General features: G+C 52.0%; 2 protein-coding genes and 1 pseudogene across 4 annotated transcripts in view; 1 reads left to right on the plus strand and 2 right to left on the minus strand.

Annotated features, from left to right (window-relative positions):
- Positions 1-543: 543 nt before the first annotated feature.
- RAPGEFL1 (Rap guanine nucleotide exchange factor like 1) lies at positions 544-14,613 on the minus strand. The gene is made up of 15 exons (XM_006749857.3): positions 13,741-14,613; positions 10,870-10,948; positions 9,812-9,947; positions 9,485-9,582; positions 7,500-7,612; positions 7,076-7,243; positions 6,238-6,335; positions 6,003-6,125; positions 5,283-5,461; positions 5,097-5,187; positions 4,465-4,515; positions 4,037-4,124; positions 3,786-3,850; positions 3,354-3,408; positions 544-2,885 (listed from the first exon to the last, which is right to left on the minus strand). The coding sequence occupies exons 1-15, from the start codon at positions 14,258-14,260 to the stop codon at positions 2,761-2,763; spliced, it is 1,989 nt and encodes a 662-aa protein (XP_006749920.1). The 5' UTR covers positions 14,261-14,613; the 3' UTR covers positions 544-2,760.
- Positions 14,614-16,408: 1,795 nt separating this feature from the next.
- Positions 16,409-16,505, plus strand: LOC115937978 (U6 spliceosomal RNA; annotated as a pseudogene).
- Positions 16,506-17,856: 1,351 nt separating this feature from the next.
- Positions 17,857-27,902, minus strand: part of CASC3 (CASC3 exon junction complex subunit) — a 17,851-nt gene continuing 7,805 nt past the window's right edge. The window contains exons 4-14 of one of the 3 annotated variants that reach the window (XM_081805036.1): positions 26,377-26,550; positions 26,135-26,286; positions 25,456-25,632; positions 24,390-25,063; positions 22,983-23,047; positions 21,932-22,046; positions 21,589-21,687; positions 21,133-21,347; positions 20,215-20,337; positions 20,023-20,083; positions 17,857-19,538 (exon numbers count right to left, since the gene is read on the minus strand). In XM_081805036.1, the coding sequence (XP_081661162.1) occupies positions 20,060-20,083; positions 20,215-20,337; positions 21,133-21,347; positions 21,589-21,687; positions 21,932-22,046; positions 22,983-23,047; positions 24,390-25,063; positions 25,456-25,632; positions 26,135-26,286; positions 26,377-26,550 (1,818 nt within the window). In that variant the 3' untranslated portion in view covers positions 17,857-19,538; positions 20,023-20,059. Of the gene's footprint in view, positions 19,539-20,022; positions 20,084-20,214; positions 20,338-21,132; positions 21,348-21,588; positions 21,688-21,931; positions 22,047-22,982; positions 23,048-24,377; positions 25,064-25,455; positions 25,633-26,134; positions 26,287-26,376; positions 26,551-27,902 lie in introns of all 3 variants that reach the window. The other 2 variants (XM_081805035.1, XM_081805037.1) reach the window with 2 other exon arrangements.

Raw genomic sequence — 27,902 nt, forward strand, 5'->3', positions numbered from 1 at the left:
TTTCGTTTTGTTTTTTTACTCAATGTTATGTCTGAGATTCAGTCGTTCAGGTAGTTGTTTGTTCTTTGTTTTTGCTATGTAGTATTCCACTGTAAGAAGATAGCACGCTTGATTTATCCATTCACCTGTTGAAGGACAGCTGAGCTTTCTCCAGTTCACTGTCGTTAATGAAACTGTTGTGATCGCTGCTGTCCATGTCTTTCGGTAGACACAAGTACTGATTTCTCTTGGGAGTGGGAATTCTGGGTCATAGGTCAGGTGTACATTTGGTTCTGGTAGACACTGCCAAGCAGGTTTCCAAAGTGGCTGTACCAATGTACGCTCCCGCCAACGGTGTATAAAGGCTCCAATTGCTTCACATCCTCACTGATACTGGTATTGCCGCTGTGTTTATTTTTTAATTTTTATTTATTTATTTTTTAAAGATTTTATTTATTTATTTGACAGAGACACAGCGAGAGAGGAAACACAAGCAGGGGGAGTGGGTGAGGGAGAAGCAGGCTTCCCGCAGAGCAGGGAGCCCGATGCGGGGCTCGATCCCAGGACCCTGGGATCATGACTTGAGCCGAAGGCAGACGTTTAACGACTGAGCCACCCAGGCGCCCCTATTTTTTTTATTTTTTAAAAAAGATTTTATTTACTTATTTTTCAGAGAGAGAGAGAGAGCGCGCAAGAGTGGGGGGAGGGGCAGAGGGAGAAGCAGGCTTCCCGCCCAGCAGGGAGCCCGATACCAGGCTTGATCCCAGGATCCTGGGATCATGACCTAAGACGAAGGCAGACACTTAACCGACTGAGCCACCCAGGCCAGACACTGACAAGTCTCATGAGGTTGGCACCTTTCCCTCTCATCCACATTTTCAGTTATTCCAGAACAGCCCTGCTGAGGGACCCAGTGCACTGAAGGGGGGGGTCCCCTCTTCCCTCCCTCACCCCCTGCCCCCAGCCTCAGAGAAACAGAATGGAGAACAGCAAGCAGCTTGATTCATAGACTTTATCAGCTTTTTCTCACCCCCAGCGGTTTCTGCAGACACCCGAGCCTGTCCAGGACACGCGGTTCACTCTGGCAAAGCTGGGGAGCGGCGGGGCGGCATCAAGGCTAGGGGCGGGCGGCGGCGGACCCCAGCGCTTGAGGAGGGCTGTGGGAGCTGCGTGAGCAGGCTGCGGAGCGGGGAGGGAGGAAGGGTGGCCACGGGGAGAGGAGTGCGCGTGGGCCGCTGCAGGGAGGAAGCGGGGCGGGCGGGGCAGGGGCTCTGGTCACTGTCTGTAGGGGATGGAGGAGGCCACACGGTGCCTGTGTATGTGCGGCTGGGGGTGGGGAACCTATACACATCTTTTCTGTGGCAGGAACCAGGAGGACCACTGTAGAAAAGGGACTGTACAACATAACCTATGATACAATGTTTACATATGATACAAGGCTCTTCCCCTCTTGGAGTTTTAAAAAATAAATTTACAATTCCAGAGCTTTTGGTAAAAAATATGTACACCCTCGGAACAGGAACAGCAGGGGTTTTCGCTGTTGCCGCCGCTGCCTCTTCAGAAGGGAAAGGGGGGGTGCCAAAAAGGGGGGTGAGGCTGTGCCAGGAAACCTCACCCGGTAGCTGCCAGGAGCCCTGCGCCCCTCGGCCCTGGAGGCCCGTGTGGGAGACGGTGGGGAGACACAGAGGTATTAAAGGCGTCACCACAGTCCAGTTCCACCTTGACAGGCTTGGCCATTGCCTCCCCTCTCACTTCTGGGTACAGGGGTCTGCCCCCCCCAGCTCTGATGGGGAGGACCTAGGGGGAGTCAAGACAGGGGGAAGGCTAGAGACCATGTGGTTGGTGTCCCACCAAAGAGCCAGAAGGGGGGTGACAGCTCCATTCTTAACAGGAGACACCCCTAAAGCAGGAGGGTGGGCCCCAGACACCTCCAACTCCTGGTACCACCACATCCCACCCCACAATGCAGAGGGAGCGTCCTGTAGGCAGCTTAGGCCTGTTTCCCTGAGCATCTTTTACCCTTTCATTGGAGCCCACCCAGAGACCTCGGGGAGGCCTGCGTGGGGGCTCCCAAGGGCTGACAGGTTGCCCCCTGCCCCACAAAGAGCCTCACCCACAGGCTTGGGCATGCAGGGCAGCAAAAGGAGCTGAGCAGGGAGTGGTGAGGGTGGGGAAAGCATCCCGCACCACCGCAGGGCAGAGTAGACCAGGGTAGCACCAAACAGGAGGACCCCTCTACACACAATACCCTCCCTCAATTACCAGATGCACTCCTGCTTCTTAAAGGGGACAGGTGCACACACACACACACAGACACAAGGGCGATATAATATTCCAGGGGGGTACATCCAGGGGTCCCAGCCCTGACCAGGGAAAGGCCAGACGGGGGGGGGGAAAGGAAGGCTGCCAATCCCTCCCACGATTCCGCTCTGCGAGACAGGAGGGTGGGCAGCTTTCCTGCCTGCTTGGGAGGAGGCTGGAAACTCCATCTCTGGAACAGACCTCGATGGGAGGAGACAGAGGAAGGAGCACTCTGCCCCCCTTCCCTGCAAGGGCAGGAACCAGCAGAGTATGGTTTTGGCTGGAAGGAGCAAGGGGGAGAGGGCTTCAGCAGGATGAACAGGCTTATGACTCCAGGGGTTAAGTCCATCTGACTCTTTCCGGAGGGGTAGGAAGTTGCTCCAGTGGAAAGATGTCAGGGGTGGGTTGGGACATCGTGCAAAGTGCTTGAGTGCCAGGTGCCCGAGGACCTTGGTGGGGCGCCGACCAGCACCTCTGTTCTCACTGACTATTAGCCTCCAGCTTGTAGGAGAGCTCAAAGAGGAGGTTCTGGTTGTCGATGACCTGGAACTGGCGTACATAGGCCTTGGTCTGCAGGTGATGGGGGGAAGCCTCCGTATCCAGGCCTGGGGGTGTGACGAGAGAGAAGCGCTCAGGCTCCCAGCGTCCCTTCTCGCTCTACTGTGCATACCAGCCGGAGGACAGGGGTGTGGATCGGGACAGGTGCTGGGCAGGAGGGCCCCCAGGGAGGCCAAGGAGAGGGTGGAGAGCTGACAAGTTTAAGAAAACAAAGAACCGAGCAGGGACTCCTCCCGGAAGCCTCCCACTCAGGCAGAGCTCTATCTGTGAAACTCTCAGAATCCCGGGTACTGGGCGCCTGGGTGGCTCAGTTGGTTAAGCGACTGCCTTCAGCTCAGGTCATGATCCCAGGGTCCTGGGATCGAGTCCCGCATTGGGCTCCCTGCTCTGCAGGGAGCCTGCTTCTCCCTCTCCCACTCCCCCTGCTTGTGTTCCCTCTCTCGCTGTGTCTCTGTCAAATAAATAAATAAAATCTTTAAAAAAAAAAAAAAAAAAAAAGAATCCTGGGTACTCACAAAGGGGCCGGCTCCGGTATTTGCGGATTGTCCTCACTTTTTCAGCCACTGAATGCTGGGAGATGACAAGAAATGAGCCCTAAAAAGGGTACAGAAAGATGCTCCCCCCTCTAATGCTCCCCCTGCTCCATTCTCCAACTCTGCTAGTTTGACCCTGCTCCCTCCAGGGTCTAATTCTGGAGGGTGTCTGAAGAACCAAAGGAGGGGTGTAACGGCCATGAGGAGAGGTGGAGTTGTGCCCCCCCACCCCCCAGATGCCTGTCAGCTTTGCCTCCCCGTGGGCGGGTTGCACAGCAATGCCATCAGGGACAGTCAGGAATCTGTCAGGCAAGCTGGGCACCAAGGAGGAAGGCTGCTGTCTTTAGGGGGCTGCCAGGAGAGGGGAAGAATGCCAGCCCCCGCGCCCAGGCCAGGGTTGGCAGTGGTACTCACCAGCTTCTCGATGTTCACCAAACCATCGACAAGGGTCTTACTCCCCTCATGCAGGAAAGTCAAGTCTAGGGGATGGAGGAGAAGCCCATGTGAGGAAGAAGAGAGGAGGTCCAAAGGGCCCTTCCCCTCCCCCACAGCCCCTCCCTAGGGGGCTCCTGTCCAGGTGGGCACTCAGAGCTGAGTGCCAGGGGTTGAGAGCCAGAACTGGGACACGGAGAGTGTGGCTAGAAGGGCACAGGAGTGACTCTCACCTTTGAGGATCAGAGGCACGAAGGGAATCACAGGAGGTTTCATCTTGGAGATCACTTCTCGGTAGCTTTTGTGGTTCCTGCAGGGGTCCTGGCGTTCCACAGAAGAGAGGTAAAGGGCAGATAGTCCCAGTGCACCTTAAAGATGTCCCCTACTCTTCCCTCATCCCCCTGCCCGAGATCCATCTCTGATCAGAGAGGGGCATGTATGGGTGTCTAGCTGGGGGTGAGGTGGGGAGGGGCTTGACTGTTCTCCCTTCTCCAAGGAAAAAGGGGGCAGCAATCCTCCCACCCCTCCCCTCCCAGCATGGACTAGGGACAGTCTCAGGCACTAAAAACCTTGCAGGGAAGCTTGAGGAAGCAGGTTAAGGGGAACAGAGGGCCTCTGGGGTACAAGTCCAGGGGCAGATAAAAGAGCTGAACCCACTCACTGTCAGGTTCTCAAATTTGCGGAACAAGTTCTTGAATTTCCCTGGCAGCTTCTGCAGAGAGTTTGAAGGAAGGAGAAGGAATGTCAAAGTGGAGCTCCTTGGGTTTCACGGCAGCTCTGGCTAATCCCCACGTGTCAGAGGGGGAAGGGGCCTGGCTGTCTTGCAGGGGGCTGGCAAGCTGGTGGGTGGGGAAATAGAGTCAGCCCTTGGTGCGGCCTGGGGAGCTGGAAGCAGCCCAGGGGAACGAATTATTCTGGGGAATTCGAGCCTCTGCTTAGGCATACGCCATGCACGAGGGGCCTCACTGAGTGCTGGCTGAAATCCAGTATCCAAGTCTGCGACCTGGCCTGGGCTGCCTGCCCCCACTCCGGCGGGCATTCCGGCTCTTTACGATTTTGCACAGACACAGGGTCCATTAGTTAAGCCGCGTGCCCCGGGGGCTGGATCTGCCAGAAGAGGGCGCCTCCTTCCGCCCGGCATAACGGCGGCCAACCGGCCCGCAGCAGCCGCTGGAGGCCGCACTGGGGTGCACCCGGGAGGCCAAGACCCCCGCCCCCCCCCCCCCCGCCCCACAGCCGGGCCAGCACAGGCGGGAGGAGAGGAAGGAGAGGAAAGGGCAGCCGTGTCATCACCTCCCAGGTGAGGCGCAGGCGGCTGACGGCGGCGTTGTCCAGCCCCATGACCACGGCGTAGAAGGACAGCAGGTCCTGGTTCTGCTTGCAGCTGCGGGGGGAGGGTGGGGGGGGTTGCGAGGCGGGGTCAGTGCGCGCCCGGGGGAGGGGCTCCGCGCTCCCCCTCCGCCGCCCAGCCGCACTCACATGGCCGCGATCTTGAGGAACTTCTTGAGCAGCTGCGCGCGCTTGCCCGGGGCCTCGCAGAGCAGCACCTCGGTGGCCACCCAGTGCGTGACCTCGCTGCACCGCTGCAGCAGCAGCTCCAGGTTGGCCGTCTCCCGGCGGCCGCGCTCCCCGTGGAACACGTAGTCCACGAATTCCAGCTGCACCCACGGCGGCGTGGCGGAGCGCCCGCGGGCGCGTGGGGACGTCGGAGTGGGCAGGTGGCGGCGCGGGCGGCGGAGGGCAGGGCCGGAGGGCGGGCGCGGGAGGAGGGGCAAATAGGAAAAAAACGGGGCCAAGACAGGTTGCAACAGAGATTGGGGGGAGGGGAGCAACATTAATCATGCTTTACTATCTACCGAGCACTTCCTAGGTGCCAGGTCCTTGAACCACCTGATAGACATTATTGTGACTGCCTTATTTTCTTTCTTTAATAGAGAACGGTTTAAAAGTACTAACCATGGATCAGGTCCCATGTAAGACCCACCTTACTAAGGGGGTCTCTCTCTTTGCCTTTTTTTTTTCAGATGGGGGACCTAAGTCTCAGAGGGTCTGGGGTGAGTTAGGGAATTGCCCAAGGGCACCCTGCCAGCCAGCCTTCTAACCCCAAGTTCAGCTGCACGCGGTGCCCGTCTCCAGGCCCCCCACGTTGGCACATTTCTCCCTCCAGGCCCCCAGCCCAGCACCAGTCACAATCCCCACCTCGTGCACACATCGGAAGAGCTCCCAGTGGAAGGCAGTAAGGTGGTTGGCAACGTCCTCGGGCTCCACTCGGTGGATCTCTGTGTCTCCAGGGGAGACCTGGATCTCCTCAGGGAGGGGCATCTGGTGGCAGGCAGGGGCACAGGGGCTGGACTCCACTCTGGGTTTGTGAGGTTCTGCCCACAGCCCCTCTGGGCCCTGGCTCCCAGCCAAGGCCTTGCCATGGGGTTCTTACCAGGGCCTCAAAGCTGTCCCGCGTGCAGGCAAACAGGTGGCTGTTGATGCCCAGTGTGGTGAAGACACAGTCTTCAGTGGGCTGGAGAAGGACCTTCTCTGCAGGAGAACGAGCTGCTCTGCCTCAGCCCCGGCCACCTGCACCCTCACAACCCCCAGCCACTGTCGCCATCCCGTCTGGAAACTCCTAACCCTGCACAGACACGTTCTAGACTAATGGGACTCGTGTTATGTTATTACCAGTTTATGCCATATTTATCTGAAATTTTTCAGATCATGATTTCTCTTGCATTCATAACCTCCTTTTTACCCCCAACATTCTTTCACAGCTCTTCTCTCATTCTATCATCCCGATGGCACTGGAACTTTTTTTTCTTGCCTCAGAGGAAGATAGGGCTCTGGCCATATGGCAGGCTTTCTGCCTTCTCACAGGGGTTGGAGGCCCACCCTGTGTTTTTAACCTCAAAAACGTAGCATCCTCAGATGCTCTGGGAGGTTAAAGAACCAGATCCCAAGGTGAGGAAGAGATAATCACCTGGATCCGAATCCAAGTGTCCTGGACCAGTGCTTTCCAAACTTTAATATGCATAGGAATCGCCTGGGAATCTTGTTAAAATGCTCATTCTGAATCGGTGAGTCTGGAGTACGGTGTGAGGTACTGCAGCTTTAATAAGCTCCCAGGTAGGTGATGCTCATGTGGCTGGTCCCAGGACCACAGTTCAGGTAGCCAGGGCCTACAATTCGTCTTTACCCCTGCTCCAGAGCACTGGGCTTGTGAGTTTCTCCTCTCCTGCCCAACCCCCCCCCCACCCCCCTGCCCAGCTCTTCCCGAGCCTCACCTCCAGAGGAAGCCACAGCTACCAGGATGAGGGAGTCCTCACGCCCCGCAGGCTCCTCCGAGTACTGCAATTTCTCTGTCACAGAGCCCAGGATGTCCTGCACAGACGCCGAGAGGCGGCTGCGGATGGTCACGTAAGAGTGGTCAGGCATGTAGACCCGGCAGAAGACTGAGCAGAGACAGGAAGGTGGCTTTGCATTAGAAGGCAGAATGATGGTGTTGACACAAGCCCCTCCAGCCCACATCTGTTTCCCAGCCCATCTCACCCCTAACCTTCAATCGGCTGGCTTCTAAGAAACAGGCTGTCGAAAGGACAGGTTCTACTACACCAGAAGACTCCACCTAAGGTGCCCTAAGACGCAGAGGCCCCCGAGGGCCCTCTGAGCCGCTCTGGAAGCTCTGCCCATCTTGATGCCCACACTCACTCTCATCAGAGCCCCGGAAGGCCACTCGGGTCTGCAGACAGGAGTCGATGCGGCGGAAGTGACGGAAGAGTGGCTTCACTTGCTTGCTGGGTGGCTGGCTTTCCTCTGGGATCCTGGCATGGACACAGCTGGGCGTCAGGAAGTCCTGTCACGCATACGGAGCGCCAGGCAGGCAACATCAAGCAAGGGATTATCAGAACCGAGTCAAGGATGCACCATCACCAGGTTCAGAAAGTGGTGAAGGAGGTCAGAAGGGAGACAGTGACCAGCATGGGACAACTGTCCAAGTGACCCAGATCATATGCGACCTCTTCCATGAATTCTCTGATCCACCCCACACACCAGGAAAGGTCACTTTTGGGCATCAACTGCTGTAGGACACTGGCCTAATATTTGTTTTGTTTTGTTTTGTTTTTTAAAGATTTTATTTATTTATTTGAGAGAGAATGAGATAGAGAAAGAGAGCATGAGAGGGGGGAGGGTCAGAGGGAGAAGCAGACTCCCCGCTGAGCAGGGAGCCCGATGCGGAACTCGATCCCGGGACTCCAGGACCACGACCCGAGCCGAAGGCAGTCGCTTAACCAACTGAGCCACCCAGGCGCCCCCTAATATTTGTTTATGTGCATATCTTATCTCTTCTGCAAGACTGAGAGCTTTTGAGGGCTGGGCTTAGTTCTTCCTGGATTTTTTTTTTCCACCCTCCAGGCCGAGCACACTACTTGGCACATGGTAGGTGTAGGTCATCCGCTGTTTCCTGAATTTTGCCGACAAGGACTTCCACAGCCTGGGAGGGAGACAGACGTGTATACGGCTACTTCTAACACGAGACAGGAGGTGTTAGGTGATCTAACAAAGGTACAAGGAGAGTCCTGTTGGCATGAGGGAGGAGGATCTTTCATTAAGAACATGGTATTTGACTGGAGCCTTGAAGGACAACAGAAAGAGAAGCGGTACAGGTGGTCTTTCTTGGATGGACCATGTAAATGACAGCAGGAATTTGGGGTTGGGAATGCCCAGGAGTTCAGGGAATGGTGGGGTGTATAGGGAGTGTCATGGGGGCTGGGGGATGTGGGAGATGAGGCGGGAAGCATCAGCAGAAAGGCAGGGGTGTTGAATGCTGTGCAAGGGTGTTACAATTTTGTCTTGTGGGCAATAAGGAGCCCTGGATGTTTTTGAAATGGGAGCATGATGTCGTCAAACTGGAAAGATCTCTCTGGTGTCAGCATAAGAAGGGAGAGGACACAAGACCATGAGCTGAAGCCCTGGGCAGGAGGCTGTGGCAATAATCCAGGTGAGAGCTAATGAGGCCTAAACGAGGGTCGTGGTGGTGGGAATGGAGTGGAGAGAGACTGAAATGGTCAGAGGGATGGATGGACGGATGGATGCATGCAGTGGAGTCCTGAAGCTGGCTCACATTGGCTCATGAGAGCAGATTGTGAAATTTGGTGAGATTCTGCCTATGGGTTTTTAAACAGCCATTAATAAAAAAAAAATGTTTTATAAACTTCTAGCCAAATTATTACCACAAAAGGTAGTATCCTGTTTTACTATATTTTGCTATTATCTATGCTCTTGATGTTATTTACCTCTCTTGGATTTGTGGGGTGAAAATACTACGTAATGACCTGCTACTGCACATTTCTTTGCAACTTCACATTCAGTGACGTCATGTCGGTAGCTGGAAATCAGCCAGTGAGAGAATTCACACCATGGGAATCAGCAAAAGCTACAAATAGGGGCTTTTTTTTTTTTTTCTCCCTGAAGTGCTGGTTGTTAAATATGTACCAGTACACCATTGGATTAACAAAGAAATGGATGAGAGAATGGACAAGAAAGTGACTGGAGGCCGTGCTCTGTGCTACCCTCTAGCAAGAGAAAGGGGCTGAAATAAAACCACATTGGAGTCAAAAGGCCAGAGGCAGTTCCTGTGACAGAGGAACATGGGCGACTTCTGTCCTATCCCTCCCCCAACCCATTCCCCTCACTTTAGCTCCACTGTTTCCACAAGCTGGTGCAGCCTCAATGTGTCCTCTCGGAGGTCCTGGTAAAGGGACTCATCCTTCATGATCAGCAGGTACAGATCCTGGGGAGCAGAGGAGAGAGAAGATAAAGGCAGGGGTCTCATCCCAAACTTTGCTATCGGCAAGGGCTGGGGCAGGGTCTCCATGTCTTTGAACATAGAGGAACCATATAAACTGAGGTCCACTGGCATCTTCTCCTTCCAGGTACCCAGCTTGAGGGTATGGCTCCTTCAAAGGAGCCCCCTTCCAGAGCTAATAGCCTGCTCACCCGCCTTCTCTTCCCAGGCCCACCTTGATGATGTGGCCGGCCCCCTCTTCCTCCTGCAGCAGCCCCTGGTAGGTGTCCAGGAAATGAAGGAGCATGGCTAGACAGGCCTGCTTCCGGCCCAGCCCCTCAGGGCCCTCCATGCCTCCTGCCCAAACAAAACTGACCCCTTAGTTAAGAAAAAGCCCTGGGTAGCCAGACCCGAGGAAACTGGGAAGGGAGATGAGAAGCAGGGGGTAGCTAAACCCTCCCAAATATTCTCTAGGTCTGGGGCCAGGGAGAAGAGAGGTCAAGGGGTCCCTGGAGCCAAGACCCCTTCATGCCCCAGCCTGGGCTTTTGCTCAGAGTAGGTAGGGATGGCACCCACTTGACCACGTCCATCTGACCACATCCTGCCTGTTTGAATTTCACCTGGAGATAGCCTGCCTGGACTCACCCAACCTCTGACCAGCCCATAACCTGGAGCTGATAAAGGCCAATGATGCTTACCACAAACCTGACCATGCCTCAGTGTAAGGCCTGGTGTTTCTAAGAGAGCCTACGGTATTCTACTCAGTGGCCTGACGTGTACAATTAGATCCTAAAATAACTCAGTGTGAGGCCCTCTGCTTACATGAGACCCTACGAATAGCCTGGCCAGTGGCCTGTCTCTAGCAGACCCCACCGAAGCAGAGCCGTGACCTGATGTTTACATCAGACCCTATAATAACCCACTGGGCAACCAGACGTTTAGAGCAACAATTCAGCGGGGAGAGAGTCTCTCTTAATAGAATAATAACACCTTACATTTGCACAGGGCTCTGCAGTCTCCAGAGCACTCCCACATCAACTATCAGATTGATCTCCACAGCAGCCCCATAGGTAGGCAGGGCAGGTGTTATTTACCCCCTTTTTACAGAAGAGGAAACTGAGGCCCCAGGAGGTTAGGTGGTCTGCCCAAGGTCACACAGCTGGTGAGTAAAACCCCTGGAATTGAAACCCAGGTGTGTTTCCTAGGGAAGCACCCAGGCCCTGATATTACATGTGGGGTAGGGGGAGTGGCTTCCTCCTGACCTCCCCTATTGCAAGCTCCATAAAAGGATATTACTGGTGTAGCTCCTGCAGAAATTTCTCCGTGGGGAGGAAGAGAGAATGGGTGAGGACGATGTCATCCAGCAGAATATCTGTAGAGATCAATTGGCGCCACTGATGTCAGGCGGGCACTCCCAGGACCCGACTGGACACTCACTACCCACCCCCTTGCCTCCTAGAGTGAGTTCTCCTTAGCCAGGCTGGAGCCCCAGCCACCTGCCCTGTCATGCTCTGCACAAGAGTGCGCGCGCACACACACACACACACACACACACACGTGTGAAGGTTCTGGGCAGCCGCTGCGGGGGTGGGGTTGGCAGCTGCCAAGGCAGCTGGAGGGAAGGAGGGGGCGCCCTTTGATGGCCACGCCCACTACTCTTCAATGCATGTGGAAGCTGGTCAGATAATACACCAAACTTGAGATCTGCCCCAAAAAAGAGGTCGACCACAGAAGTGTCTCTAGACAAAGAACTTGTAAACACAGAGGTTAGGGTCAGTGGTGTGTGTGTGTGTGTGTGTGTGTGTGTGTGTCTGTATCCCTCCTCCCCTCCCTACTCCCTACCTAACAGCTCTGAGTTCCAACTGGGCAGGTGAGAACCAGCCCCATTAAAAAGGAGAGGGAGTGACTGCCATCTCTTTGATCCCAAAAGCCTTTAAATAGAAGCCCTGGGCAGATGCCCAGAGATGGAAGGGTTAATGATGGAAGGGTGGAGGGGAGTGGCTCTCACCACCCTTTTCCCCTCCACTCCCCCATCTGGGCCTGGCTCAGCCAGTCAGCCAGGTACAAGGTCGCCCTGACTTGCAGCCAGCCCTGGGGTGGGGCAGGGCAGCCTGGCACACAGAGACAGGCAGGGCGCAGGGAGGGAGCCAGGTGTCCTCACCAGGACAGGTTAGGGCCAGGTCCCCAGGCACTGCCCCAGGACAAAACCAAGGCTTCTGATGTCCCTTGGCTCACCATCCCCTGGCCTCTGTTTCTAGTCATGAAGGTAGAGGAGGAGAACCAACACCAGATCCTCTACTCAACTGTTGCATTTCACAAATGAGAAACTGAGGCCCAGAGCCGGGAGGGACTTGCCTGGAGCTGGAGTAGGAACCCAGACTCCTGAGTCTTTGTTCTTTTCTCAATATGCCCAAGGCAAGCTGCGTGTCAGGGTAGAGCACAGAGGTTAGATAGGGCTGCTTAGATGTTTGCCAGCCTTTGACTGGTTTGAGGATAACTTCTGTAAGTCCCCCCTCCCACACACCGTGGGAGGAAGCCAAGATGGCTTGAGAACGTTGCATATGTTGGAGAATATCAGAGTGGCAGGTTAAGGTGATTCTCATTTACCCTGGGACTAGTTTGAGGTTCCCCAAAGCAGTTACTCTGGGCATCTAGCTTGTCAGCCCAGGTACTAGGGTGACAATCAATTCAAGAGTCCTTCCCCACGAGAGACCAGGCAGAGTGTGTGGCACCAGATCCCTGTGGAAGGGGAAAGACAGATTCTCCCTTTTCCTCTTTGCCTCGCTACCCTGCTATGTTCATAAAGTGAGTCTGAGAACCCCAGCTGTGACCCCTGGCTCCAAAGATGGCGACAAGGAATAGGGTTGCCCAACGTCCTTCCTATCTATCTCATGGGAGAGCCAAGCCAGAGCAAAGGAAGAGGAACATGGGGCAGAGTGGGGGAGATGCTGCTATGGGGGCTACAGTTTGGCGTCTGTCTCTTCCAAGCCAGGCTCTGGTCCAATGCACAGACTCCCCAGGGAATGTGTCATAGAGACACAGGGTGTGTGGTGTAGGCGGGAAGTTATGGTTAGGAGAGCTGTGTGTGTCTGATATTTTTCTAATTAAATCCAAAAGGTGTCAGCTCCCCAGGGCAACGACAACTGAGCCAAGGAGAGGACCCAGGTCTTGAGAAAAATCTAGGGGAGCGGTGTCCTATTCCATAAGCCTAGGTCCAGGCTCCCTGCAGAGGTCTAAGAGCAAGGTGTGAAACCCTCATCTTTAGGCCCTCAACCAGGGCTCCCATCCTCAGACCCTGCTGGGTTTAGTGAAATGCTGAGAGGCAGACCTAAAGACCCATCTACCTCCACCACTAACCAGCAGTTTGGGGCCTCAGTTTCCTCAAAGTCCCCTTAGTAGGGGTGCTGGTGGGGAGTGGTGAAATAGCATCATCATTTAGGGAATAAGCTTCTCAGGGTGTGGCTATTATTTTTTGAAGAGGCCGTGTGTTGAGGCCTGTCTTGGGAAGGGCGGGAGTTGGAGGGGCTCAGAACCCCCCCAGGATGATGCAGGGTCCTGATGTCTGTCTGCCCAGCCACCTCTCCCCCAACAAACACCTTCTGAGCCAACCCCCAACTAGGACACCTCCTTCCCCCCAAGCTGCTAAGGACAATGCATCCCTTTGCCCGAGCCCAAAAGGCAGCTTGGGCCCTGAGCCTGTCTGGCACTGCCCCACTGAGTGGGCCAGCCAGCCCTGTGCTGTGGGGCTTCTAGACAGAATCAGGGACTCCTAGAAGGTCTTTCAGGTCTTGGAAAGCATGTCTTGGGGGGGGGAGGGGTAGAGCACATCTTAGTGTGTCAGGCCTTAATTTGGGGCCACAGAAGGAGGTAGTCAACATCAGGGACCCATGAGAATCTGTGGGTAAAATGTCCAGGAGAAAGGAAGGGTGGCTTAAGGAGAGAAAGAGGTTCAGCTTCTCTGTGGGTTAGACTGCTACAGGGAGGAAGGTGGCACTGCTGCTTCCCTTCTGCATAAGGGTCTGTTCCTCTCCTAGGCCGCTGCCCCACTTCAGCTGACCGCTCAACCCCACACCGAGGCTCCCGGCATAGCGCCACCCCCACTGTCCAAGGGCAAGGAAGAGGAACCAGGTAGCAACCCCCTACTCCGGGATGGATGAGCCTTACCTGAGGCAGCGCTGTCCCTGGTGGCCCCTCCGGCGAGCCGCTCCAGCACCCGGTTCAGAAGATGCTCCGGCCGCTCGGGGGCGCCCAGGGGGGCCCAGGGCGGGGAGGTCAGGGGTTCGCCCGGGGACAGCTCGTCAGAGGAGTACGAGGAAGGGGAGCGCAGGGGCCCCCCTCCCCCGAGCGGCCCGGGCCCCGGCACCTCCTCGAGCTGTAGCCAACAGGGCCCCCCGCTGCCGAGCTCCTCCGCGACCCCCGCCGGCTCTCCCCCTTCCTCTTCAGGGGGCGGCTCCAGCCCCGGCTCGGCGGGGGGCTCCCGGAGGAAAGCGGGGAGCAGCAGGCGAGACACGCTCTGACGCCGCTGCAGCGGCCGCAGTCCTCCGGTTGGACCGCCGCCCCCGCCAGGTCCCCCGCCCCCGCCAGGCCCGCCGCAGCTTCCCGGACCCCCGCCGGGACCTCCCGCCACCGTTCGCCCCGCCAGCTGCGACGTCTGCTTCTTCAAAAATTTCTCCAACGGCTTCATGCCCCCCCCCCCGCCCCTCTCCTCGGGGCCGCCGGGGGACCCAGGTGTCCCAGGCGCGGGCGGGGGGGGCGGGGACACGATGCTCAGAGCCTGAGAGGCAGAGCGGAGGGCTGTGCCAGGCGCCGGACTGGGGGCCAGAGGTGCCCGAGGCTCGCTGGCCGGGGTCCAGTGGCCAGTGGCCCGGGGAGGTGCCAGAGGGAAAGAGTGCTCGCTCTTAGTGGCCCCCCATGTCGGCTGCAGCCGGCACGCGGCCCGGAGGGCGGGTAGGCTGCGGGGCCAGTGCCCCGGGCTCTGCGCTCCTGGGCCGGGCTGCGGCGGCAGAGACAGCGGGCGGAGCGCAAGGCTGAGAGAGGACGCGGCGGAGGCGGCGGCGGCGGCGGCGGCGGCGGCGGCTGCGCTCCTGGCAGGGGGGAAGGTGGCAGAACTGAGACCGCGCCCCCTCCTCCAGTCTCCGCCCAGTCCCCGCCCCTGCCCTCTCTAGACCCGCCCCCTGGGCCGCGCGAGGCTTGAACTTGGGCGCCGGGGCTGGCCTCGGGGGAAATAGTAAGGGGCTGAATGGGATTGGCGTCAGGGCAGATGCAGAAATTAAGGGCAAAAGTGATGGAGTGATTTACCAATGGAGAGTGAGTCCTGGTTTGGGGGTAACAGGGGCTCTTAAGTATCATTTCAAAGAAGTAGAGCAGGTGTGTGGCTTGCACAATTTGGGCTTACCTGTACTCAGGTGAGGCCTACAAAGATTGCTGATTGGGTGTCCATCACTCTCAACCCCGACAGTATGTTCTGTTGCCATATTTGTGGTCTTTACGTTCCTTCTATAAGAAGGGCTGGAAAGGCCTGGGGTGGATTGGCATTGGCACTGGGGGCGGTGCCCATCTGCCCTTTCTGGTAGGGCACAATAGGTGGTGAGGGCCTGGCTTGTGAGAGGCAGGTACCGGCAGGCAGGTAGGATCCAGGCAGGGAGCAGCAGGTTGTGGCAGGTCTGGTTGGGGTGAGGAGAAGAGAGAGGAGGCCGGGGGGGGTGGGCACAGGAGATGAGGAGTATAAGGGCACCTGAGCCCAGCTGGCAGCAGGAGACAGCAGGGCCACGGAGATGAGTGACAAGCTCTAGAACTGCCGTCCAACATCATTAAGCATAGAGAGCCCCTCTGGAGCTGACATGGCCATGAAGTAGGGAAAGTGGTGCCAATTTGCACTCTCAATGATCTTTATTCCTGATGCCTGTGCCAGGAGCATTCTGTCCCTAAGGATACACTGCCCTTAGGAGTGTGGGTGTAGAGACACACTCAGTGTAAACACATCAAGGTTAAAGTAACAAGGTGGGGGAGTGGCACCAGGTTCCAGAGGGATTGAAGCTCCTTGGACAATGCCCCACCCCTGTTTACTGTGCAGGTACCAGGCAGGGACAGGAATGCTAAAGGCTGGGAGTGGTGGTTGAACTGAACAGGGTGTGTACTACACACATGTCACTGTGTGTGCCTATCTGGTCCTATGTGTGCTAGAGCATGTGTTCACAGAAATAAAGCTTTGCACACCCATCTGTGGATTTCGAAAGGGAATAGTAAAAGGGAGAGAGCAGTTTTGGCTAAGAAGCTGGAATAGAGATCCAAGTATCAGCTTGCTGGGCTCCCTTTATTGGACACCCCACTATCCCTGGGGTTAAGAGGAGAAACTGGCTGGAGTGGCTAGGAGCTCCCCAGGCATTTTGTGAACCAAATAAGAAGAGGAGAGGGCTCCACTCCCAGCACATGCCACAGTTACCAGATTAAGCTGGTTGCCTTGGTAACCTCCTCTCTGGGCAGGATTTGGGATTGTCGTTAGGAAGGGGGAAGAATTGGGGAGTGTGGAGGGTGTGGGGGCTGGAAATAAAACAGGCAGACACTTCTGGAAACTGAAAGCTTGGGGAGTAAGACCCCAGCACCCCTGCAACTACTCAAGGATATTGGACAGAGACTAAGTTCAAGGACTTGAATCAGGAAGGAAAGCCAGCACTGAGTCATGGCCCTCCTAGAACAGTGGTTCTTGCCCCAAGTGCACACTGGAATCCAGGGGAACTTCTCAAAAATACTGATGCCTAAGCCACACTCTAAACCAATTAAATCTTTGAGGCAAGGCCAAGGTTTCTGGTATTTTTTAAAAGATCCCCAAGTGGTGCTCGCTTCAGCAGCACATATACTAAAATTGGAGCTATATAGAGATTAGCTTGGTCCCTGCACAAGGATGACACGTGAAGGATCCCCAAGTGATTCAAATAGCCAGGGTTGAAGATCACTGCCCCAGAGGGACAACCCAACCCAAGTGGGCTGCCAATGCTGGAAGACAACTTCAGGATTTGAAGTTCTTACTGTTCTGGATCGCCCACAAGGTAGTAGGCCTGTGCATTGACCCCACAGAGGAGGGGGGGCGGCATGGAAGAATTATCAAGAGTGGTATCATTAACAACTGTGAGATGGTGGCAAAACAACTTTGAGCCCAGACCCTAGAAGGGGATGGGGCAAGGCTACCTAAGGCTGATCTGTCTGCCCTTTGTACTCCCTTTCTGCCCACCAAGAGGCGGACTGGTAGGGCAGACAACCTGGGAGCTTTGCTGAGCTTGAGTTTCTTCTTGCGGAGCTCGTTACCAAGGCAACAGAGAGCAATGGGATCTAACCGCAGGACCAGGGAAGCAAGAGGCAGGGGTGAGGGGGAAGCATCGTAACAGTCATTTCTCCTGCCAGTAACCTACCCCCAAGACTGCCTGGCATGACCCCAGGAGATCAGGCTCATAGTTACCCATCACCCTTTGGGGGAGGAGGAAAGCAAATGGACGTGAAGAGGAATTAGGGATAGGGGTTAAAAGAGTCACGGTCCGCGAGCTCAAGCAGCAGCACCAAGGGATGCAGGGGGAGTCCCAACTATTTTAAGGTATACTATGATGTCCATGCCCCCAATGTACAAGGATTTGTGGTAACCAAGAACAGATGCCACCAGCTCCACATTCAGTTCAATTGCTCCCCCACACCAGATCAACCTCTGTAGTAAACTTCCACCCCACCCAGGATCTGGAAGAAAACAAAGCTAGGAACTGACCTGTGCACATCAACGGCCCAGTGGCCTTGGTAACTGGCAGCATAAACCACAGATGATGGTCTCAATTGCTCCTCTTAACCTTGACGAAGATCGAGAGAAGCCTTCCTCTTAGCCTGTGGTTCTTGGTACTTTAGTGCCAGCGTGTCTTTACTTTTCAAGAAAGCTAACCAACTGTGCCTCCCCCTCTTCTAGGACCTGGTACAGTTGTACTGACACGGGGCACATTACACTGGAAAACTCACTTGCCGAACACTAACAAAGGCGACAAGGATAGCTCCGTTTCATTAGTTTTTCTGTCCCTGACACTTCCAATCCAAGAGACTGCATGGTATCCTGGGTCTATGTGGCAATGGCGTTAGGATAAGATAACCAACAGGGAGTACAGACACACCTGTGGGCTCCTCACCTCTCAGGGCTTCCATTTTACACGTCTTCAGTTGGCTCGAGTTGTGACTGTGGCTCTGGGGAATCAGCAAGTCCTCTCCTATCCCTCCCAAATCAAGACTCATGCAAAACACTGGCAAAGGAGCCAAGTTTACAGCCTAAATTTTATTACCTCCAAGTCACAATGCTGATCACAAATGTGCACCCTTTAAAATAGTAACAAACAACAACAACCAACACACATGGAGAAATTCTTGCAACGAAACATAGTGGACCAACAGAGACAACTGTCACAGTGTCTTAAGGTCTGGGAATCTGGGCATGCTGCCCACAGGCTTGAGGAGACATCTTCAGGTTTAAGGCAAAGGGGACAGCCTACAAAAGGCACAACCACCAGCCACCCCTGGAAGAATCTCTTAGTTATTTCCTCCTTGGGGTTTACAGTTTGAGTGCCTCTCCCCACTCCCCACCCCACACCTGTGACTCAAGAGTGGTTAGATCAGCTGCTATAGAGAAGGAATAGAAACAGTGACATTACTTGGGGAGACACAGCCACCACCATCTCCCTCAGGTTCTGTAGGACAGGGACAGTGGCCAAGTTACTCCTGGCAGACACAAGTGCTGCAGCAATAGGAATCTCTTCTGCAGAGGCAGCAGGGGAGTGGTTCAGCGCTGTGGATAGGGAGGAAAAGAGGGAGGAGCCCTTGCCCCGAAAGTGACTGGTTTCCTTAGGCCTGAAGCCCAGATGTGGTTTCTTCTGTTTGCAGGGACAGGAGCAGAACTTGGGGAAAATCAGGTAGTAACATCTAAAACACTTGTAGCAGGAAAAACATGGAGAAGAGCAACTGCAAAGTACAAGACAGATCGCTTGCTGGACAGTATCTGCCTCTAGAGAGATGCATTGGTCCACAGCAACTGGGAAGGGGGCGTGGTAGGTAGGATGGAAAGAAGAGAAGCAGGGCCCTCTAATTCCACTTACCTCAAAGACTGAGCCCTGAGGACTATGTGAATACAGACCCCTAAGGTGAAAAGGCTTACTCCACTTTCCCTTTCTCACAAAAGCATCTGGTTTGCCACCTCTCCCCACTGTAAAAGACTTTGCCCTCAAGTAGAGGACTGATGCCTACCACAGTACAGGGACTGATGGAGGCTCAGATTCCTGAAAACCGAAGTCAAGAAGAAGGGCTCCTACCACACAGTTTGAGCTTTTCTCTGCAATGAGACACTCTGTGGACGGCTCTGCTTCCATAGGGTTAGAGGAATTAAGAGAATCCAAGTATATAATAACAAAGGCCAGCCAAAAATGAAAGGCTTGGTGGGGGAAAACTGGCTGGTAAAATTTCAATTATCTGGGATGCAGGGAAAATCCAAAAGGGAAACCAGAGGAGCTAGAAAATCAGAAGAATGAACCTGTCTCATTTAAAGGCAGAGAGAGAAAGAAACTAAAAGAATATTAATTTAAGAATAGCAAGCCAGGCTTTAAAAACGAACATCTTAGGAAACAAAACAAACAGGAAGGAGCTTCCCTGGGAGAAGACATTTGAATTTCCCAGGAAAAAGTGAAGAAGAGTAAAAGACAGGGGCTTCTAGATGCAGACCCAGAAGCTTGAGCTGACTGGATCTCTGCTCCTCTGAGCACAGCCAACTCAAGTAAAGAGTGGAAATGGGAGGAAGTCCACTTGTTTGTCCCTTTCTCCAACAGAGCCTGTCCTCAGAGGAGGGCAGGGGTCCTTCTCATTCAGCTGCTTGCTGGTAGGAGCCACCCTATATCTTTGAAGCCTTCCTGGTAGTAAACAGCCAGTTGTATTTCTCTTCTTTCCTGGATTCTCTGACAGTGGTGGGGAAAAGGGAAGAATCAGCAAAGCATTAATGGACCTTCTGGGCATTTACAAGCTGTTTTCAAAAAGCCACATTCCTAAATAATGTGTTTTAAAATAAAGTCCCTAACAAAACAACAACAAAACCCCCATGGTCTTTCTCCATGACCTTTAAAATTGGCTCTGCTGCAAATACCTCAAATTTAGATTTCCCCTTTCCTTAAAAAACAAAAACAAAACAAAAAAAACCGTCCTGCATTTTTTCCTTGCAGCTTCCCAAATGAAATTCTGCCAAGTTAACAATGGTTTCTGCTTCAACCCTGCTTAGTGCATTCCCAAAACAAAGCACCTGGCAAATTTTGAGACTCCTATAAGCCACCCCATAAGATACCTCATGATTACAGCTTAAAGCACTAATTAGGGGATTATTAAGCAAGTAAAGCATGAGCATTAGTTTTAAGAATTTATAAGAATCGTAGTATATTATATACTTACTTTTATATGTTTGATTTAAATTTTTTAGAAACTCCTATTAACTGGAACCCCTGCTTACAACCTGAAATAATAAAGTTAGAATTTGTTACCAGTCATTAAAACAACCAACCAACCATGGAGACACACCCAGAAAAGGAGAGAAATCTTCTAGGGGAGAGGAAAGCCCAGTGATGTTGGAAGCAGCTCTCATACCTCAGGTGGTGGGGGCTTGATGGTGACTGGCTGGGGAGTCCTCCGGGGTGGGGAGGGCTTTGGCTGCACCTGCTGCTGGGCGGGGTTATAGTAGGTCACTCCTCCATATACCTGTGATGGGGCCTGGGACCCCAATAAGGCAGAAGAAAAAGTTAGGGATACATTCACCTAAACTATAATGAACAGGAAACATTATTCAGGCACAAAAATAAAAGTACTGAGGAATTTTATAAATCTCTAAGCTGCCCCCCTTTAAAATAAGTGATTATTCATTTCTGCCTCACTATATCCTAATTATGTTCCGGTTCCTACTTCTTCAAAGTACTACTTAGCTTTCTCTAATTCCTACCATCAACTGAAAAATCAAAGAGGCTGAGCTCAGTGGTGACACTTCACATACAAGATGGTGTCAACCTGTTGGGAGTTAAGCAGTACAGGGAGGGGTAAGGATAATGCAGCTTCTTTATTCAACTGAATAAACGGCAGAGACGGCCACCTAAGACATACCAAAACACCTGAATGAAACACCATTAAAGAAACAGAAGAGGGCGCCTGAGTGGCTCAGTCTGTTAAGCATCTGCTTTCGGCTCAGGTCATGATCCCAGGAGCCTGGGATCAACCCGTGAGCCTGCTTCTCCCTCTGCCCCTCCCCCCTGCTCACACTTGTGTGCTCTCTCTCTCCCTCAAATAAATAAAATCTTTAAAAAAGAAAAAAGAAACAGAAGAGAATAAATAGATGATGGGCATTACATAAGCTGCATTTCCAGCTCCTGACCACCAAGAGGCATCCTGGCGCCACATGCAAAATCAGTGGCATTGAAATGTTCTCTCAAATTCCTTAAGCATTCTCCCCACACCACATCCTTGTCTGATTTAAAGGATGCATACCTAGAAAAATCTGCTCATTAGCCATCTCACCTGCGTATTAGGATACAGATGAGGCGGCGGTGGGGGAGGCAGTGCCCCTGGAGCATAAGGGTAACTGGGATTACCAAAGTTCATGACGCCTGGAGCAGAAAAGTAAGTAGGAGCAAGCAACTGCTGAGGTGGTGGCTGTCCTGGAGACATGGACACTGGTGGGGGATAGAGGCCCGGACTGGGCAGAGGTGCCGGTGTCTGGTGGGGATGTAAACCTGGACAGGAAGAGGAAAACAAAAACTGAAATAGAGGATGGCACCATTTCCATGGGATGGCTTGGCTGCCCTGCTCAGCACAGACTCAGGATGGAAGTCCTCAGGATGGACCCAAGAGAAGTTTGTTGCCCAAGCTGCCAGAGTGAGCAAGCAGCACAGAGCTCAGGAGAATGGAGTTTGTGAAGCCCCCAACACATATCCTCACGTACTGGAAGCATAGAAGCAGAGGTGCAAAGCTTACCTGGGTGGGGAAGGTGCATTTCTGGCTGCACAATCATGCCCTGAGGAGGCAGTGGGGCAGGGCTGTCACCATGGGTATAGATTGGTCCCTGGAACTGCACTGTAAGATATCACATTGGGACTCTCATAAACCCTCACTCTTCATATCACATGGACAAATCTCCTTGTCCCCCAAACCCTTTAAAAGATGCTCTCTCAATTTCCCATGTGAAGAAAACAGCAGCCAGACAATGTTTGATAACCACTGTGAGAAGTCAGAAGGGAAATCCAGGAGGCAAGAGGATGGTCTCTTAGTTCACTTCACGCTGCCGAGAAAGGTGCCCCAATAATAAGAGAAAACTCACGTGGATCATAGTAATGTCCCTCCATGATACTGATGTGCACAGGAGGAGCAGGGGGCTCTGGCACAGGTCTTTGCCGCTGAGATGAATAGCGTTTGGCTCGCCCACCCTGGACACCCTGAAATAAAGAGGTCTGAGCAAAAAGACTGCCAGAGGGCTGACTCTCAATATCAAGTCCCACCCTACTTTAGGTGCTGCAAAACACACACTTGGTACATGACACGTGTTTAAACAGTATTTGCAAAATGAGGGGCGCCTGACTGGCTCAGTCAGAAAAGCGTGCAACTCTTCATCTTGGGGTTGTGAGTTTGAGCCCCACATGGGTGTAGAGATTACTTAAATAAAGGAAAAAAAAAAGTGAGGGGAAAAAAAAAGAGTAGGGGCACCTGGGCTCAGTCAGTTAAGCATCCAACTCTTGATTTTGGCTCAGGTCATGATCTCAAGGTCATGAGAATGAGTCCCGTGTCGGGCTCCCCGCTGAGCTGAGCCTGGAGAACTGCTTAGGTTCTCTTTCTCCCTCTGTGCCACTCCCCTCCCTGCCCTGCACTCTCTTTCTCTGAAAGAAAAAGAGAAAGAAAAGAAAGAAAGAAAGAGAAAAGAAAGAAAAGAAAGGAAAGAAAGAAAAGAAAAAAGAAAAGAGAGAAAAGAGTATTTGCAAAATGAATTAGAAAAACCAATGAGAAACATCAAGATCTGAACCTAGGCCTTGCTACCCTTTCTGGAGAGCCAAATTAAAAGAAATATGGGTATGGGCGCCTGGGTGGCTCAGTTGGTTAAGCGACTGCCTTCGGCTCAGGTCATGATCCCGGGGTCCTGGGATCGAGTCCCACATCGGGCTCCTGGCTCAGCGGGGAGCCTGCTTCTCCCTCTGACCCTCTCCTCTCTCATGCTGTTTCTCTCTCGCTCGCTCTCTAATAAATAAATAAATAAAATCTTTAAAAAAAAAAAGAAAAGAAATATGGGTAAATCAATGGAACACTGACTCCCAAGACCTTATCTTAGTTTAAACTGCATGCAGGCCCCTCCCCCAACTACTCCCTTTCCCTTTCTGTACCATTTCTTCCATCCGGTTAAACTGAGGTGGAGGTCCTGCTCCCATGTGTATGTGGTTGGGCATACCTGTGATACAGCAAAAAAAGTCACGGCTACAGAGCAGATAGATACAAGTGGGACTAAAGAGAACATCAAGAAAATGACAAGTTTAAGAATCCAACACAGGGAATTGCTTTCTTCTTTTAAACTGACAAAATTCCTTTTAAACTATCTCTGCTTCCTGTCAATATCAGCATTTGGAAATTTGCACCCACTTTCTGCCACCTTAACACAGCAATAAAGCCTTTGAATGTGAAGCAAAAAAAAAAAAAGACTTCAATGAGAAAATGCAATTTTCCCACCAAATACTTCCTGTACAGAATCCATGGGAGGTTATAATCAGCACAGTCCATTATCAAACATATTGAAAAATCTCAGCCCTAAAGTTTCTGGACAACAACTAGACATTCTGTGAATCTGCCTGATTATTCCTGGCCACAGAGTTCTAGGCTGGAAGTTTGGGAAGATACTCCCCTCTGGCTGAAAATGACTCAGGACAAAAAAAAAAAAGGATATTTTAGAGACTGTCTTCCAGTGGTAGTAAGATACAAGTAGAAGGGTATACTCCTCCATCCAAAGATCAATTCCAGGTCCAGTTTAGGCTACACTGGTTTTTGGTATTCAAAAATCATGCACACCAGAGAAGGATGCTGAAACTCTCAGTCCAAATGAGGATTTCCAATCTTTAAGTTCAAAACAGATTTCAGAAACTAAGGAAAAGATCCTCTGATTTACCTGACTGGAGGGAGACAAAGACGGATGGGCAAGATCGGTGGTAGATAGGTCCTAGTTTCTAGAACTATGCTGTTCAACATGATATCCAGTAGCCACAAGTGCTTATTTAAATTTCAATTAATTAAAATTAAAAGTTCAGTCCCTCAGTCACTCTGGCCACATTACAAATATTCAAAAACTTCTTATACTATAGAAAGTTCTATTGGGCAGCCTAGCTCTACATTAAGGAAATTAGGCTTTCCTTTCAAATAAACTAGACAATTCTCATCCAAATTCAGATAAGTTTCTGCCTTCAAACATTTAACCATTAGCTCATATAATAAGAACACTGCCCACCTTCTTTCAACTTTTCCTACAGAGAATGGGTAAAAGATTCTGCATGCAGGAGCTCCATACTGATGACTAGTCAGGTAATAGTAGGCAAAGTAGTAGGGGTAGTCTTGGGTAACATAAAACTTCTCTGAGGTCTTCGGATGAATATACCTACGAATCCATCCACTTCTTTCAGTTAATGAAAACAAAGATATTTGTCAGACCCCATATCCCTGAGACCTAAATCCCATGCCCACAAACCCAATGATGCACAGGGAACAAAGCCAGTCACTAACCCTAAGGTACCCACCCCGAAGCTCACGTGGTTGCAGGAACGAAGGCTGCCCTGGACTCCAATTCTGTTCTGCTATATTTAGTTGTGCCACGTCTTGCTCAAGTCCACTTGTAGTAGAATCCACTGGAGCCTCCCAGTTTCCAGTCTTAGCAGGTGGAGGAGGAGTCGTTTCTGGGACTTGAGGTGCTGGGTTCAGCCCTTCGGGTGGAGGGGGCACCTCCTCTGCAACCTTGACTGCATCTCCAGCTTTGATTCTGGTTCTTCTTGCCCGGGAGTAGGATTTCTTCTCAACAGGCCTGTCAGGGGCCGGTGGTGCAGCATCGGGAGCAGCAGCTGGTATCTCTGAGGCCGCCTCCTCCTTCTCAGGACTGCCGAGCACTTGAGCATCAGCTTCTGGACATGGGTCCCTCACGGGAGTCTGCTCTAGGCGCCGTGATCGGTAACTGCTTTCATGTTTAACAGTCTCACCACAACGGCCACCGTGCTGCCCACCAGCCTCCACAGGCCTAAAACCAGCACGACCTTCCTTAAAGCCCCCAGATCGAGAGTAATTCCTGGGAGCAGACATTCGGCCAGTCCCTGCAGCATTCCTGTTGATAAATGTCCTTGGTGGTAGGGTGCCCCCAGGACCCTGGTGGCGATGGGACTTGTTTGGCCGCTCAATAATCCAGTTTGGATCTCTCTGTGGAGGGCTCCCAAACCTGAATAAATGGAATGGCAAAAGTCTTAAGAAAAGAAATAACAAAAGAGACCACTAGAGATATAAACTGAGGGTCAGGGAGACTTCCCATATACCTCATCCACTGAATTACAGGCTGGAATGGCTTTTTTTTTTTAGATTTTATTTATTTATTTGACAGAGAGAGACACAGTGAGAGCAGGATCACAAGCGGGGGGAGAGGGAGAGGGAGAAACAGGCTTCCCGCGGAGCAGGGAGCCTGACGCGGGGCTCGATCCCAGGACCCTGGGATCATGACCTGAGCCGAAGGCAGACGCCTAACGACTGAGCCACCCAGGCGCCCCTGGAATGGCTTTTTTAAAAAGCAGAGTTCTTTCTACAAATATAACAGTGTAAACTCCAAAATTTTCTCACCTGGGTTTCCGGATTCTTCGGGGTTTGATGTCATCAGGATTGTGAGCTGAGCGGATGTCATAGCCATAAAGAGCAATGAGCTCCTGTCGGGACTTTGGAGCTTGTTCATCTTCCCGGAACTTGTCATGCTCCCAGCGACCCTCATCCTTCCATAGCTTTCGCTGACGCCCCTTGGGTCTGGATAAAACCAGGGAAAAGTGTCTTAGGTTGGCAGACTCTGCCAAGTAAAGATATTCACGGAAAAAAAGAGGGATGGGCAGAGAAACAGTAGGAACTTCACTGGTCTCCCCATCTTCCCAGACAGATCATACAAAACCAAGAGTGAATCACAGCATCTCAGGGCCTGCTGGGCTCAAATAGAACAGGCACAGAAATGAGGAGAAGACTTTACTTCAAACTACCCGGCACCTTGGAAACATCTCTCACCTATAAGGCAGCTTACACAAGTACTTCATGTCCCAGAGGCTTGAGCCTCAGACTAAGGAAGGCAATGGAAGTATGCGTCCTGATCCCAGCTCCTCCACCAAGAGTTACCAAATACTCTAAGCCTCACTTTCCCATTTGTACAAAAGGGATAATCATAATAACCTTAAAGTACTGTGAGCAGTAAATCAGCAAAGCACCTGGCCTATAGTAAGCACTAAATACATACTAAATAGCAGCAACAAGAGCCTGTTACCTGACTTCCTCCTCCTGTGTTTGCCCTCGAAGATCATGCTCAAAGAAGAGCCCTTTCCGGGGGATGTAGGCTGGGTTCTTCCGATCTTCATCATCATCCAAATGCTTAGGGCCCTTTTTACCCACTTTGTTCTCCACAGGTTCTGTGCTCTCCTAGAAGACAGATAAAGGGCTCTTTATTCTCTCCAAGGTTAAGAGCCCTTAATCTGACCCCCAAAATGGAGGCCTTTGGTGGACACTGACCTGTCCATCCCCACTCTGCCTCTCTCCAGTCACAGTGCCTTTGGTGTCAGGCTTTTCTTCTCCCTTCTCTTCTTTTGCTGAAGAATTAGCAGCATCATTGGCTTCTGATTTCAGCTCTACTTTGGAGTTTTCCTCTTCACTGTATTCCCCTTCTTCACCCTGAAAAAAGTTACCCTATCAGTTGGAAATGGTGCATTTTAACCCCATTCTTTTTTTTTTTTTTAAAGATTTTATTTATTCATTTGAGACACAGAGATACAGAGAGAGAGAGAGCATGAGCAGTGGGAGAGGCAGAGAGAGAGGGAGAAGCAGATTCCCCGCTGAGCCAGAGCCCGATGCGGGACTCGATCCCAGGACCCTGGGATCATGACCTGAGCTGAAGGCAGACGCTTAACCATCTGAGCCACCCAGGCGCCCTTAACCCCATTCTTTAGGTAAACATTTTCTAATGAACTTTTACTATAATGGAAGAATTAAAAGCAAACATATCAATACTCTTATTAAAATTTCTAGAGGATGGGGCACTTAAAAAAAAAACACAATAAAATATACATAGATACATTTATATAGATCCATGTAAGTTTTCCAGGAAGACATGCAAGGAAATGTTAACGGTGGTAGCCTCTAGGGAAGGAGCCCAGGAGATATGAAAGGGAGGCTTTAAACTGCCTAGCATACAGAAGACGACTAATCTTTGTTGATAATTTCTCTCCATCTTCATGGATTGTTTCTTAAACATGCAGGGCCTAAAAACTACACTCCAACTCAAGTTGTGAATTCTCTCATCTCAAAATGGCTTAGAGCATATTCTCAACCTTTTAGATTATGTGAACCTCTTTTAGGCTCAAAAATTTTCATGGATCTCCATTAGACAATAGCTCAATATAATATCCACTGACTGAAAAAATGTATGAGCAACAACTACTATACGTTCAAGAATACTTCAAAATAAATTTACATTGTATTAATTTATATTTTCAAAAACAGCACTGCATAAAGGTGGGAGATGTAGATTTAGTCCATAAATAATGAGTTGAACTAGCGAACTTGCATACTCTTTGTAATAACACTATGATTTCTTTTTTTTTTTTTAAGATTTTATTTATTTATTTGACAGAGAGAGACACAGCCAGAGAGGGAACATAAGCAGGGGGAGTGGCAGAGGGAGAAGCAGGCTTCCCACTGAGCAGAGAGCCCGATGTGGGGCTCGATCCCAGGACCCGGGATCATGACCTGAGCCGAAGGCAGACGCTTAACGACTGAGCCACCCAGGCGCCCCAACACTATGATTTCTCAACCCTCAAACTGGGAAATAGTGGCTTACATCTTTTTTTTTTTTTTAAAGATTTTATTTATTTATTTGAGACAGAGAGAATGAGAGAGAGAGAGCACATGAGAGGGGGGAGGGTCAGAGGCAGAAGCAGGCTCCCTGCCGAGCAGGGAGCCTGATGCGGGACTCGATCCAGGGACTCCAGGATCATGACCTGAGCCGAAGGCAGTCGCTTAACCAACTGAGCCACCCAGGC

The sequence above is a fragment of the Leptonychotes weddellii genome, chromosome 15 (assembly GCF_054177405.1).
Source record: "Leptonychotes weddellii isolate Sample4059 chromosome 15, ASM5417740v2, whole genome shotgun sequence".
NCBI classification, from domain to species: Eukaryota; Metazoa; Chordata; class Mammalia; order Carnivora; family Phocidae; genus Leptonychotes; species Leptonychotes weddellii.